We start from the raw sequence: 16130 nt of genomic DNA, 5'->3' as shown, positions 1-16130 counted from the left end.
GTGGCCAAACTCCATGTATTTCAATACATGAATATTACCACATATCATACGCATAGACGGCGATCGCGGAATCTGCTATTCCAATCCGCTCGTGTGAGACCTCCCCTTACAGCTATATACATACACCTCTACTACCACGTTTATATAAAGCAATGAAGCAACTCTGCAAACAGTCTTGAATAAAAGTATGCTACCTCTGTGTGTCTACAGCTCCTAGGCAAACCTGTATGAGTCTATATTTACAGACTACACAGAGTTTAGGTTTTTTTTTTTGCAACCATGGAAATACATAAGCCTACATAAAAGCTGTATACACAAAACGGTTATATATTTACAATACAGACTATTTGCACAGTTGGTTTATTTTTTATTTTAAAAACATGCAAACAATAAAAAAAAAGATGGTTGCAAATAAGAAAGGAAGTTCACAACTTCCTTCCTCGTCGCCAAACTATATTTAACTATTTAACTTAGATTTCTTTGATAAAAAGATAAAAGTAAAAATGTGATGACTTATAGTAAGTCAAGTATGTTTCTACACAGTGAGACAAATGGGACAGGAAGTGATCTTTTGTAACTGATGGCGAGAGAGAGCAAAGGAAGAACCCTCTAAAAGACCGAGTGACAGAGAAGTTAGACCCGTGAGACTTAAAGGGGTTGTCCCGCGCCGAAACGTTTTTTTTTTTTTCAATAGCCCCCCCGTTCGGCGCGAGACAAACCCGATGCAGGGATAAAAAAAAAAAACGGGTAGTACTTACCCGAATCCCCGCGCTCCGGTGACTTCTTACTTACCTTGCGAAGATGGCCGCCGGGATCTTCACCCTCGGTGGACCGCAGGTCTTCTGTGCGGTCCATTGCCGATTCCAGCCTCCTAATTGGCTGGAATCGGCACACGTGACGGGGCGGAGCTACGAGGAGCCGCTCTCTGCTCTGGCACGAGCGGCCCCATTCAGAAGGGAGAAGACCGGACTGCGCAAGCGCGTCTAATCGGGAGATTAGACGCTGAAGATTAGACGGCACCATGGAGACAGGGACGCCAGCAACGGAACAGGTAAGTGAATAACTTCTGTTTGGCTCATATTTAATGCACAATGTATATTACAAAGTGCATTAATATGGCCATACAGAAGTGTATACCCCAACTTTGTTTCGCGGGACAACCCCTTTAATATGGATTATAGTTGTAGCTGCCAGACAACTACCGTTGTTCCCCCAAAATAAGACCTACCCCAATAATAAGCCTACCTTGATTTTCAGGGTGGGAGTGGAAGGTGCGAGGGGGGGCTTGAAATATAAGCCCTGAAAATAAGCCCAGCTACACTACATGAAAAAATAGTCCTGGTCCTGGTCCCTCTTGCTGCTCTGCAGGTTCTCCAGCAGTCTTCCGTATCGTCCTCAGCAGTGACCGAGAATTCTCTTTGTGGTAACGTGGATTGAATACCCCGCCTCCAGCAAGAGATTGCTGTGATTGGCTCAGGATCGTGGCCACAGCCAATCGCAGCCAGTACTTGATGAGCCAATCACAGCCATTCAATGATGTCATTCATTGGTTTTAATGATAGCTGCACCTGCAATTACCAGCGCCGGTCACTGCACAAGGGTTGGAGTAATCTGCTTACCCTGTGTGTTATGCCAGTAACACTGGTACCTGAGCAGCTAATCAGTCGGGGGCATGAGCAGTCGACCCAGCCAATCAGCTATTGATTACCTATCTTGAGTCCGATCATGAGGATAGGTCATCAATACAAATAGCCTGAAAAAAACCCTTTAAGCTATTAGTACAAGTGAATATAAGAAGCTTTGTAATAAATCTTATTAGAGAAAAATTCCTCTTTCTCCACTTATGAGTCCCTTCTTCTCTGTCTCCTGCACTGATTACTTACTCTGAAATATTGCTAAAATCCATCTCTAGAAAGATCAGCTCATTGAGAGATCAGATTACATGCCGTTTATAGCCTATAGAGAGGGGATGAGGTAGAAAGGAGCAGCTGCAGAAAAGAGAAGTAGATAGAGATACAGATGCTGCTACAGCATCTGCCAAGTGGTTTAGCTCATCCTAATGCTGGATTCACATCTACACTGCTCAGAGTTGCTGTATAATGTCCTCCATGCTGCTGCTTCTTCTGAAGGTGTACTACAGAAAGTTAGAGGAGCAGAATCTTCTCTATGTGTTCTATGTATGGGAGACATCATAGCGGCTAGTCTATACCCACAAGCTCAAGACAATTAGAGATGGAGCCTGCAGAGGGTAAAACAGGTAAAAAAGTCCACATACAAGTCATAAACGGATAGAAATAGTGATATTGCTCATGTACACACGGCAGCTTATTCTGGACAGTCACCTGGAACAACAGCCTTTTAATTATATCATTGTAACATTTACTTTACATGCATAGTAGAGTAGATGGGGTCTGGGCCCCTCGCCATCTCTTAGCACTCTAATATATAACGTCTATAGATGGGCATGCTTACCCTGAATGAATATAACCACCATGCATCCCTGTCTGTAAACACATTTTCCTGTTCGCTATCTTGATCCTGTTAACAAGAACATATGCACAATGAGCTGCAATATGTATTATATATTTCCATAGATTCCAATAGCTAAAGTACTATAAAGGTCGGCTAAATAAGAAGCAGCTAAACAATATTAATGGCAATCACGATCCATCAGTTTATATAGTAGCCCTAAATAATATAAGCGACTACATACGGCCATCATCTTCAGGTGACTGTTGTGTCTGGAGTAGGCTTGCTACAAACAATACAACTGTTTGCCCACAACAATCACACCCAGAGCTGCAAACACTTTACATATAAACACCTAACAACTGACACAAGTGTAAATATAACAGCTCCCGCTCACGTCTTATACTAATATTTGTTGAATAAAATATAGAATTGTACCTTATATATGAAAAATTCTCTATTCTAATCAAGTAACTCCAACAGGTCACGCTTAAAGGATTTCCTATACAAAAGTGCCTGTGACAATTTCTGGTATAATGAAAAAAGTTTGGTCCCGTGTTAGCCAATAGAGCAAAATGTGATTGTTCTCAGGAAGAAGAACCAAGTAATCTTGTAGATATGATATCTTTTCACGGCTAACAAAAATACATGACGTTATTGCGAGCTTTCAAACCTTTTATGGTCCTTCCTCAGGTTCGGAAGCTCACTATAACATCGTGTATTTTTGAAAGGTATCATATCTACAGGATTACTTGGTTTCACTTGCTGGGAACAATCAGATGTAACTTCTGGTACAATGACACTAATTACAACACATGTGAAATAGTGACCTTTGCAAGTAAATGGATCTCCTCTAGAGATGAGCGAACGTGCTCGTTTAGGACAATTTCTCGATCGAGCATCGCTTTTTTCGAAGAGATTCGGGGGGCGCCAGGGGGCAGGGGGTGGCGGGTGGAGCGGGAGGTAGCATGGAGGGGGGGGAGTTCTCGCTCTCTTCCCCCCCCCCCTCCTCCCCGCAACCCCTGCTCACCCCCGGCGCCATATCAGGAGAAGTACTTAGGGTGCCCTGTGTAGCCATGTCTGGGTCCCCTTTATATTAGGACAAGTACTAACGGTGCACTGTGTAACCATGTCTGGGTCCCCTATATATTAGGACAAGTACTAAGGGTGCACTGTGTAGCCATGTCTGGGTCCCCTATATATTAGGACAAGTACTAAGGGTGCTCTGTGTAGCCATGTCTGGTCTCCTATATATTAGGACAAGTACTAAGGGTACACTGTGTAGTCATGTCTGGGTGCCCTGTATATCAGGAGAAGTACTTAGGGTGCCCTGTGTAGCCATGTCTGGGTCCCCTATATATTAGGACAAGTACTAAGGGTGCTCTGTGTAATCATGTCTGGTCCCCTATATATTAGGACAAGTAGTAAGGGTGCACTGTGTAATCATGTCTGGTCCCCTATATATTAGGACAAGTAGTAAGGATGCACTGTGCAGTCATGCCTGGACCCCTATATATTAGGACAAGTACTAAGGGTGCACTGTGCAGTCATGTCTGGTCCCCTATATATTGGGACAAGTACTAAGGGTGCCCTGTGTAGCCATGTCTGGGTCCCCTATATATTAGGACAAGTACTAAGGGTGCTCTGTGTAGCCATGTCTGGTCTCCTATATATTAGGACAAGTACTAAGGGTGCTCTGTGTAATCATGTCTGGCCCCCTATATATTAGGACAAGTAGTAAGGGTGCACTGTGCAGTCATGCCTGGACCCCTATATATTAGGACAAGTACTAAGGGTGCCCTGTGTAGTCATGTCTGGGTCCCCTATATATTAGGACAAGTACTAAGGGTGCTCTGTGTAATCATGTCTGGCCCCCTATATATTAGGACAAGTAGTAAGGGTGCACTGTGCAGTCATGCCTGGACCCCTATATATTAGGACAAGTACTAAGGGTGCACTGTGCAGTCATGTCTGGTCCCCCATATATTGGGACAAGTACTAAGGGTGCCCTGTGTAGCCATGTTTGGGTCCCCTATATATTAGGACAAGTACTAAGGGTGCACGATGTAGCCATGTCTGGGCTTCCTATATATTAGGACAAGTACTAAGGTTGCCCGATGTAGTCATGTCTAGGTGCCCTATATATTAGGAGAATAAAGTCTCTTGAGGCATCGTATATGAATACAGCTCTCTCCAATGTAGTTTATAGGACTTTACCTGTAGTAGTTTATCAGGCTGTTTCCTCAGCATCCATCATCTACAATAGAGAGAGCCACATGCATTGTCTCTTCCTCTCTAGGATGCTGATCGGGATGGGGGGGGTGACCCCCATTCTCACAATAGGTGGGAGTCCTGGAAGTAAAACTTACTCTGATTTCTTGTGGGATATATGTAGTGGCCCGAAGCTGTGGTGTGGATGTATGTGAATGATTGTTGTGAGCGAGTCCTGTGTGTGTGCCCCTATAACTGCATGAGTGATGTGGTTGAGGGGCGGAGTTTAGTAAGAGAGCGAGTTGATAAAATGTAGTCGGAGGTGGTGGACATTCCTGCACTGAGCTAGGCTTAGAGTAACAGGTCTCCTACCATGAAAAAAAGAAGGGAAGCAACTTAAGAAGCCTGAGAACCAAACTGAAAAAACTTGAGTGAATGCTGTTACTAAGTTGGGAGTACATACCCTACGAACGGTCTATCAGATAACTGAGACTAAAGACGTCTGGAGTTCGGGAGGAATAGTGTCTCCTAGTAAGCGTGTAATATTGAAAGTGTGGAAGAGAAGTGAAAATCTCTAAAGATTGTTATTTCTGCACAATTTACTACTTGTTGAAGAATGAAAGCTTGAACAATTGTGAGTAAAGTACAACCGTGCACCTCCGGTTATTTTTTTGGAAAACTCATTATTGGACTGTGGACTCTTTATTTCGTGCCGTGTGAAAAGCAGCCTAGAAGAGGTGCTGGCGTCACGTGACCTTCATATTCTCTAATGCTACATTTCTGTTCACTGCGAGCGACTGAGCTAGGCCAAGCTGACACCACTGGCAGGAGAGATAGCAGAGCCACCCATGACATCCATCTTGTTTCCCTGTGGTCTTCCCCGTCACGGCAGGCCTCCCGCTTGGGTTGCTGCATATATTTAGGATATATCATACATAAAGATAAGAAAACCCTTGCAGCCTTTGGAAATGGTTCAGTAGGACACTTAGAGCAGAAAAACCACCCTGCTGTAGATGTTCATAATGACTGACACCTTTGTACTTTACAACAGGGTTCTGCAGCCTCTGGATTGGGTACTGTATGATATATAGGTGTATTGCTCCAAATGCTGCTAAACATCTAGAAAAAACTATTGTATTAAACTGCTCAGCAAGTTGTTAAAGGGGGTTTCCAGGGACATACTACTGATGACGTATCCTCAGGATAGTTCATGAATAGTTGATCAGCTGGGGTCTGCCGCTCGGGCCCTGGCCAATCAGCTGATCTGGCACCGGCTGGAATTCACAGTGGTCAGAGCGGAAGCTGATGCTCTACCCCTGTGTAGTGGTCAGCGCTTGTAAATGCAGGTGCAACTTTTATTGATTTTAATGTCAGCTGCGCCCACAATTACACGCACCAGCCATTCCATAGGGGTTGCAGCAGCTTCCGCTCCATACTCCTGTGTATTGTGGTGCTGATAGCGGGTGTCTGATCAGCTGATCGATCGGAGATCTGAGCGGTGAATCTCAACTGATCAACTACTGAAGACCTTTCCTGAGGACACATCATCAATATTATTTCCTTGGAAAACCCCTCTAAGCCTTAGGTTTATTGTCCTCTTTAACTTGAATATCCCGATGAGCTCAGCAGCAACTGCTGGAGAGTGTATTATAAGGCACGATACATTACTCCAGCTTCTGCAAAATCACTCTGAGAATGAGGAAGTGGGTCTTTCATCTTAATTGGTTAATGAAATTTGACGGTTTCTCCTGAAGTGGAAATGGGGCATGAGAAGAACGAAGGAAAAGATGTAAAGCTGGCCATATACAGTTGCATTCAACCCCCACTACAAATTAGGTTTATTTTCCAAATTCACAAATTTTCAGCAGTTTGCAAAAAACAAGAACAATTTAAATAGCTGGACACAACTAATATAACAAGTGGTTTCTCCAAATTCACCACAGAATGCAGCTTTTACAGACTACAGCAGTCTCAGAATTATTCCATCCCTCATATGAACTCACATTTGCAAATCTCCTGCAAAAGAAAGTACAGATAAGCAGTGTTAATGTATCGCTGCTTATCTCTGTATAAGAGTGAGGTTCTGACCTTGCTATGTGATGTTTATACAATGTGAGGGAATTAGCCGGGGATCGTCTGGGATGTGTACTGCAGGTCACACTTGCAATGCTGTTTCCTGCTGCCTGACAGAATGATAGGAGTCTAGGAGGAAGATACTTCCCATTTACTTCCACTCCTATCATCCTTTCATATTTCCCCTTCCCCACCTCCTTCCTGCTCAGCACACTCATCCTGAGCACCATCGTATGCCCAAGAGAGCCCATCGGCATTTCCTTGCAATTTTCCTGGTCATTACTCGGCGGAGAAATTATAAGGTTGGACTGCCATAAACCATCTTGTCACATGGCTGTTCTTCTCTTCATTTCTCAAAGCCTCAAGAGACCATTTTCTCAATAAGTTCGTCCATTCAGGGCATAGGATATGTGTCAAACTTAGATACTGCATTCATTTTCCAAAAGTCATTACAGAACGTGATGGTACCATCCGGTTTGCTGACCAGCACTATCGAGCTCAACCACTCATCGGCCATCGCACCTGGTTCTGTATCATGTTTAACCATCACAGTTCGGCCTGGCTTCTCTGAAAAAAAGTCCTTGTTCTGGAAGACTGTCTTGTCTTCTTCTTTTGAATATCTGATAACTCCTTGGCCATCTTAACCTCCAATATCGTCCGGTCACTCAGAGACGAAGCCAGTTGCACAGATAAAGATGGCTGATCTTTCCAAGGTTTGATCAGATTTATGTGGTAAACTTGTTCCGGTTTTCGTGGTTGATATAACTTATATGTTACGTCAGTCAGAATTTTTCTTTATTTCCAAACAGTCCCTGCCATTTGGCTAAGAATTCCGTTTCTACTGTCCTAATAAGGACCAACACTCAATCTCCAGGTACAAAAGTTCAAAAGAACAAGCACAAAGAACCCAAGTTATAATGGAACCTCTAACGTAACTTATATTTTGGGCTCTTTCTTGTTCTATGTGTTGTTTAACGATAGGTATAACAGCTACAATACGATCATGCATTTGGCAGACATGTTTCACAATAGTTTTAAAAACTGTTTTAAAAGGAGTGGTTTGCCCCTCCTAGATTTCTTCAGAGATATCTAAGAGATCTCGGGGGCATCTTCTGTGCAGTAATTCAAAGACTGAAAACCCCATAGATGACTGTGGCACCTGGCTTCTAGCAAACAACAGGTATGGTTATAGGGAATCCCAGTATTTTCCATCCCTGTTGACCACCTTTTTTAGCATTTGCTTTAAAGTTTGGTTAAATCTTTTCTACCAGCCCATCCGTCTGAGGAAGGTAAACTGTGGTGCGCAATTGCTGTATTTTGAATAACCGTCAGAGTTCCTTCATCATTCTCAACATGAAAAGAGTCCCCCAGTCGATGAGTATGTCTTTAGGAATACCCACTGGACTATACACTTGGACTAATTATTTTGCAATCACCTTGGAAGAAGTATTACACAAAGGAATAGCCTTAGGGTAGCGTAATTTACTATCACCCAAATATGTTAATGCCCCCAGGGGTACTTTACCAATGGGCCAACTATATCTATGCCTACATGTTCAAAATGTACCTCAATAATAGGCATAGTTACAATGGGACTACCATAGTGAGGCCTTGGGCCTGAAATTTGACACTCTGAGCATGATTCACAATATTTCTTGGCATCCCCATGTACGCCTGGCCAAAATAACCTCTGTAATAACTTAAAATATGACCATGAGCCAGATCCAGAACAGTTCTCTGATAAGACCTTTGGACAATTAAATGGTATTGTCCCCTTTTTATCTACCTGATACAGCAAATCATTTTTCCAACATTATATAAGCAAAAGTCATATTCACATTAGGCTCTACTGGTACACCAAGGGTAGGATCCTTCAGTAACCTCGCTTCTGGCATCCATTAATGCAACAACAATTTTGTTGCCGACCAACAGTTCACATAATTGTCTTTCAGGAGCCTTGGTATAAGCCGCTGTACAGACCATCTGTGGGAGCATGGTCATGCGTTTATCCACACCAATAAAGTCATATTGCACAGATTCTGAGGTGATTGGACAGTTGGCCACCATATGGCTGAAGTCCCAACAATAGTAACACCACCCGATCAAACTCTTATTTGGCAAAGCAATATTTTCATTGAAGCCTTAATGAGCCTCCCACCTGATGGAAGGCAGCAATCAGGCTGGTCCAGCAGGCTTCTGGGCATGCTTAATGTGCTGTTGTCCTTTAAAATGTTGCAAGAAAAGCCTCGACTTCATCATCTGCCATCATCTTCTGCATATATTGGCTCACGTATATGGCTTGTGGTTCCCTGGCTGGCAACGCAATGGGCTGTGCCACAGCTAGATCGGCCACACACTTCACCACCTCCTGCAGAACTTGGCAGTCTTTATTTGTAGGTAATAGTAAAGTCCCCTGGTGCAAGCACCGAGTCATGACTGACCCCTAGGGTGACATCACATTGTGACGTTTTTTCTTAGCAGACTGTTTTTGCTGGGTGGTTTGCCATTGCCTTCCCCAGTCATTTCCTTACTTGTAGCCAGAAAACAAATCGCAGCGTGCTCCATTTTACTGCGGTTGCCGCACGGATGGCTTCCGTTGAAGTCAACGGAAGCCGTTCGATCCGCGGCACGTCTGCAGCTGACGCAGGAAAGCAGGAGATTTCTTTTTAAAAAGCTCCACTGCGCAAGTGCAGTGGCGTGCCCACCCACATCTGCAGTGGAGAAGATGGAAGACCCACGCAGCCACACAGAGGATCCGGGCGGGTAAGTAATGTCCTCTTGCCAAGGGTAGGGTGGGATTCCGCTGCAGGCTCCCGCCTGTGGAATCCGACCCACCCATGGACAGGAGGCCGTAGGATTCTGGGAGGAATATGCCTCCCATCTACCACCACTTCTATCATCCTTTCACAACAGGTATAGCTATAGCGATTGTTAACATGGCAGGCAGCATGCTATAGTTTTAACATATTGTGCCATTCTAATACACCTACAATTAGAACAGCGTACTACATAATTAGTATAGTGCACATCTGTAGCATTTACAGACATGTCAATGGAAAATTTCCAGTGATATTCACTGAATAGCCATTTCATTAGAGACCCCAATCTAGTAGCGCTTTTGACTTCCTTTGGCCTTCAGTACCGCAGCAATCTGTCGTGGCATAGATTCCATTAGGTGCTGAAATGGTTCTTAGGGAATATTAGCCAATATGGACAGGAGAGCTTCCTTCATATGCCGCACATTATATGGAGGTACTGGCATGTTCTGAACAGCTGATGGGATTTCTTCATTGAATCATGCTGTTTGCACCAAATTTTGACCCTCCCATCAGATGTTTTTACATTGACCCAATTTTAGCGTTTTTTTGCCCACTGGAGTCTCGCCTTTCTGTTTCTGTTTAGATAGCAATATCACTGAAACTGGTTGTCTGTTGTTATAGCCTATCCATGGTAAGGAATGACGAGTTTAGACATGTTATACCACCAGCATTGTATTCGACTACAGGTTGCTCAACTGTGTGTTTCATCAGAAACATTCTTAACATCCTCCTCTGGCCCCTTTTGTTGACGAGTTGTTTACATCCACAGGTTCCCCTTTCGCTGGATGTTTTTCCTGGATCATACCATTCTCCATATAGTCTTGACACTACACTGTTGCAAGAGAAAACCCTACAAGGCTAGCCATATATGAAATACTGGCCCTTGCTAGTCCAGCACCGATGACCCGGCCTCTTTTGAAGTCGCTTAGATGATTGAATCCCCCCATCTAATGTAGATTCACACTGAAACTGATCCACCAAAAATTTGCTCACTTGCTTTTATGCTGCACTCCGGGGTCACAGATTTAAAAAAAAGTGGCCATTCAGTGTATATTAAAGAGTTATTCTTTAGAGACATGTCAAAAGATATCCCATAAAATGTATAATATTTCACCAAGATGACTGGTTCTGAATACTTAATATACATTAGGGAAGTATCCGGGGGTTCTGTTTTCCTGCTCCATTTGGGGAGCAGAAAAAGGGAATCCTCTGGCTGAGCAGATCCGTTTTATGACGGAACCAAACAGCACCGAATGAACCCCATTGACTATAATGGGATGTGTTCAGTTTCCGCTCAGATGCCCGGATCAGCAACCGAACCTCCGAATTGAGGTTCCAGAGCAAATGTGACCCGATCTTACTTCTCTGTGACAACATATGGCTTCTAACCTTGACTTTTATATGGTAAATACTAAACAACATTGTGTCTCCAGCCAGGATGTAGCCTGATGATTAGGGTGTTCAGTGGTGGTAGTCTACCACGTGACTCTCATACCCAACCCTGGGACTCCCTGTTGGACCAGTTTCCCCGCCAAGCTCAATAAATATTGCAAAGTAGTCCTATGTTTGTATGTCTTTGGAAGAGCTAACATTGTTCTCCATTTTACTAGTAAATTACAGTGCTCATTCTCATCAACATGATTAAACCCTACTTATTATTTATTTTGCATCACTCGTCAGGATGCATTTACATTAACCAAACATTGAGCACACATTTTAACGCGGTTTCTGAGCAGCTGTTCAGAAGAAGTTTTGTGTGCACACAGTGTGCCAATAATTGCAGGGAACAATGTCTGGAACTCATCCCAAGTGTTTCCGTTCACTCTTGTAGAGTCTTTCTGATCAGCTGGGAGGCCGATTTTCCTGTCTTGATGTCACACATTTTGGATAGATTGCTGGATGTTCCTGCTGGCAGCAGTGACACTGAAACAAAAACAAGACCCAGGTTCCTGCTCAACAATTTCTATTTGGAAGATAATGTAAATCCTTGTTTATCTGGCTTTACAGGACAGAAAAGTTGGAGGAGTATGATAAAAAATACAGGCTCTCTTTGTTAGCCCATTGGAGACTCTGGAATGCAACTGCAGGGTGCCAATGGGTTACCATGCCAGCCGAGGGCCTGACAAAGGTGTGTTATAGGTATGTGCCTATTAGGCTATGAGAGTGTATTTACACAGGTGTGCTGATCACAAAATCAAATGCAAGAAGTATCGGATGCAAAAATGTAAATCATGCCTCATCAATCAGGTATGCCTAATTATTTTTGATGCATCGGAGAAGAGAACAATGAGAAACACTCAAGTGATGTTTCCAATCTCTCCTGCTTTATTGTTACAATTCAAGAGGTTTTGTTCTGTGACAACACCACAGTCAACAATTCAAAGTCTACAGCATGTGTGACACTATCTTGATAAAACATTACCAAGGTTGATTATGACAAAGCTGCATGCCCAGAGACCCTGTTAGTAAATTGTAAGTACAATGTGTTTTTTATCACCTCGTTCTTGCTATTCACATGGCACAAATATTACACACATGACACTACTGCATAAAATGGAATTCAATACTTTCAGAACATCTTGCATTTTATCTTGTTCCATGGATGTAAGGTAGTGTATAGGGGCCATTTTACCACAGAGTTCATTATGTACTGATAATTGTCTACAAACTACATGATTAAAACAAAAGGGATTTTTTTTTTTGAACTTTCAATTTTTATTGAAAACCAAAAGGGAGTTTATAGGTGTGGAGTATATAGGACTTAAGCCCCATTTAGACACAATGATTATTGCTCAAAATGTGCTCAAAGGACGTCTTTTCAGCGATAATCTATGTGTCTAAATGTGCCTATCTTTCAGTTTTCTGCCGAACAATGGACTGTGTTCTGCCAGCGGAGATCTGATAACAGCTGATAACATTGTTACAGCTGTTCTCAGTTCTCACCCTCCTGGGCAGAACAGCTGATTAGCAAGATCACAGGCTGTGTTTGCTGTCCATGGTGCTGAATTCTCCAAGGGGAGCCTGCGGCTGAACAAAACAGCTAATTACAGAGCTCAAACCTCTTACTGTGTTCTGTAACAGCTCCCAGAAGCTCATTTGCATGCACATGAAGCTGATAAGTACTAATAGCAATTAGTGCCTATTAGTACTTTTATGCAAAGTGATCGCTGATCATTCAATCTTTTGAAAGATATCTGTGTGTGTAAATGGACCTTAACTCCTTCGCATTTGGATATGCAAGGGAATAATGTGTTTCAAATTAAAGATTATATAAACTGTAATACCCAACCTGTAGTTTACATGAATATGTGTCAGGGATGGGACGGGTTAAGCAATCCAAAAAAGGGGGGGGGGGGGCGATGTGAGATCTACATTACTTAATAGAGAAGCATATTGGATCTCCAAACACGGGGGCCTCTAGGGTCAAACATTAGAAGAGAAGTGATGTTGCACTATTATTGGATTCCAATATACTTTTGTGTTTGTATTGACTTGCAGTATAAATGAATGATATGATGCATTTTTCTGTAATGAGACACATTTACCGATCCGTGTAAATGGGCCCTTATTCGAGCTAATTTTAGGGTTTACCTGACACTGCCAGGGCAATAGACAAGGAATACTCCATTACAACTTAGCTTTTATCAATTCAAAACTCGTGCAGAGGAAACCAGTCAGATTTCCTTTGAAAAATGTAATCAGTGACCTGATTGGTTGCTATGGGCAACTGTGTCCTTTTACTTTGCAGCAATTTTGATAAATCTCTCCCATTATGTTTCAAATGTGCAACTGTTGGATTTTGGGTTTAGTTGAGTTTTAAGCAATATGCTCCTTAATGCAGGTCTGGTGTGTCCTCATTAAATGCTATATACGTGCAGTGAATGAATCTGAGTCATCCTGAACAGAACCAGAAGGGCGCTAGAAATCAGTCATGATGCCTCTTCAAGTCTGCCATGCTTGTGCCCGGTGACAGGAAATTATACCTGCAGATTAGATTAAAGATCACCTATGCAAATAGCTAATATTTATTTACTGTCTACACATATCTATCTATCTATCTATCTATCTATCTATCTATCTATCTATCTATCTATCTTATATCTATCCATCTCATATGTATCTATCTCAGATCTATCTATCCCTCTCATATCTATCTATCTATCTATCTCATATCTATCTATCTATCCATCTATCTATCTATCTATCTATCTATCTATCTATCTATTTCATATCTATCTATCTATCTCATATCTATCTATCCCTCTCCTATCTATCTATCTATCTATCTATCTATCTATCTATTTCATATCTATCTATCTATCTCAGATCTATCTATCCCTCTCATATCTATCTATCTATCTATCTATCTCATATGTATCTATCTCATATGTATCTATCTCAGATCTATCTATCTATCTATCTATCTATCTATCTATCTCCTATCTATCTATCTATCTCATATCTATCTATCTATCTATCTATCTATCTATCTCCTATCTATCTATCTATCTCATATCTATCTATCTATCTATCTATCTCATATGTATCTATCTCATATGTATCTATCTCAGATCTATCTATCTATCTCTCTATCTCTCTCTCTCTCATATCTATCCATCCATCTATCTATCTATCTATCTATCTATCTATCTATCTATCTATCTATCTATCTATCTATCTATCTATGTATCCACAATTTTAAATAAAAGTTAGTGAACCCTTTTGAACTATCTGCATTGATTTCTATTAAAATGTGGTCTAAAAAGGAAGGAGACAGAAATTAGATATTAGAAAATACTTTCTGACATTGAGGGTGATTATTGAGTGGAACAGGTTACCACGGGAGGTGGTGAGTTCTTCAATGGAAGTGTTCAAAGAAAGGCTGGACAAATATCTGTTTGGGATGATTTAGTGAATCCTGCACTGTGCAGGGGGTTGGACAAGATGACTCTGGAGGTCCCTTCCAACTCTACTATTCTATGATTCTATAATTGTTATTTAAGTCACAGCTATACACAAATACAATCTAATAATACACAAACAGTTGTACACATATTGAGAGTGCATGGAGAAAAAGTAAGTGAACCATTAAATTAAGTAACCTGTAGATCCCCCTTTAGCAGCAATCACCACCACCAAACATATCCTGTAATTGCAAATAAGATTTGCAAAACATTGAGGAGGAATGTTGGACCATTCCTCCCTGTAAATGTGTTTATGTTCATCAATATTTCTGGGATGCCTTGCATACACAACCCTCCTGAGATCATGCCACAGCATCTCAATAAAGTTAAGGCCAGGATTTTGACTTGGCCAATTCAAAGCACAAATCTTTTTCAACCATTCTTTACTTGACTTGCTGGAAGTATTGAATCAATGCTGCTACACTTTCTGCTAAAATTTTTTGACTACATTTTGGGACAGACTTACTAATGAAAATTTTGCACATGGTTTGCGACACATTTACTATGTGTTTTAGACACTTTCGGATACTTTGCACGACTTGTCCGTCAGCGAACTGTTCCTTTGAGGGAAAGGTGCTGTGGCCTAAATGTGACATTATGTACCAAAAAAGTGCCAAAATATACATAAAATTTTTGCACAATTTTAAACAGAAACTAAGCCGACCAGTAGGTAGTATAGAAAGATTCGGCTGCTTTATCATTCAGCCGAGCTACTGTGATAATGGTGCATTTTAAGACTGTCGAGTCTAAGTTTGCACTGCCCAACTATTACACAGTATTAGTAAATCTGCCCAACTATGCACTAAACCTTCCTATATCATGTTTCTCAATAACAGCCCAAAGATGGACAGATGAAAGAAGATAGGGGATATGCGTTACCTTTTTATGTCTCTTGATATGTTGGTTGCTCCTTTGTTTCTTCACTGCAGCCATTTTACTAATGTTTAGTAACTACAGTAACAATGTATTCTTAAGTTGCCTACGCTATGCTGACATGCGGCCCAACCAGACAGCCAAGACAATGGCCCCCAGGAGCTTCCACATACCAATAGTGCTAATGTTTCCCATGACACCCAGCTGCAGGTTGTACAGAAGAGCTTGACCAGAATGCACCACACAGAGGCGGTAATACATATACTTTTCTACTAAAAGTAATTGGACACCAGAGAAAGAATCAAAAGTAGTATTTATTTCCATATGTTATACTTAGTGGGGCTCCTTTGGCCCTAATGACATTGGATACTCTCCGTGGCATACTTTCTACTTACGTCTGATACACATCAGCTGGTATTTCCCTCCATCCTTCCTGCAAACATCTGGCGAGTTCTCTCAAAGTAGATGCATCGGCCTCTCTACAATGATACAAGGAGCGTCATCGTTGGAGAGTTGAGCAATGAAAGAACGTTCTATTGAGTGATGAATAATGCTGCTACAGCTTCAGATTAGATGGATGTACCATCTTCTGCCTGAGTGTGTTGTGCCAACAGGTAAGTATGGTGGAGGATCCGTTATGTTCGGGGTGTTTTACGTGGCATGATCTCAGTCCTTTGGTTGTAGTGACAAGAACCATGAACATGGAGGTGTACCGTGACAT

At 42.0% G+C, this 16130-nt stretch overlaps 1 protein-coding gene across 3 annotated transcripts in view; it reads right to left on the bottom strand.

Annotated features, from left to right (window-relative positions):
• The window catches only part of STPG4 (sperm-tail PG-rich repeat containing 4), a 142236-nt gene extending 126686 nt beyond the window's left edge, over window positions 1-15550 (bottom strand). For 2 of the 3 annotated variants that reach the window (XM_066595535.1, XM_066595536.1), the window contains exons 1-2: window positions 15416-15550; window positions 2473-2538 (exon numbers count right to left, since the gene is read on the bottom strand). In XM_066595535.1, coding sequence (XP_066451632.1) covers window positions 2473-2538; window positions 15416-15469 — 120 coding nt within the window. In that variant the 5' untranslated portion in view covers window positions 15470-15550. The remainder of the gene's footprint in view (window positions 1-2472; window positions 2539-15415) is intronic. The other variant, XM_066595537.1, reaches the window with a different exon arrangement.
• Between the last annotated feature and the right edge of the window lie 580 nt (window positions 15551-16130).

This window comes from Eleutherodactylus coqui, chromosome 3 (assembly GCF_035609145.1).
Source record: "Eleutherodactylus coqui strain aEleCoq1 chromosome 3, aEleCoq1.hap1, whole genome shotgun sequence".
Lineage (NCBI taxonomy): Eukaryota > Metazoa > Chordata > Amphibia > Anura > Eleutherodactylidae > Eleutherodactylus > Eleutherodactylus coqui.
Note: the sequence above shows the minus strand (reverse complement) of the source record. Positions and strands in the feature narration are given on the sequence as shown.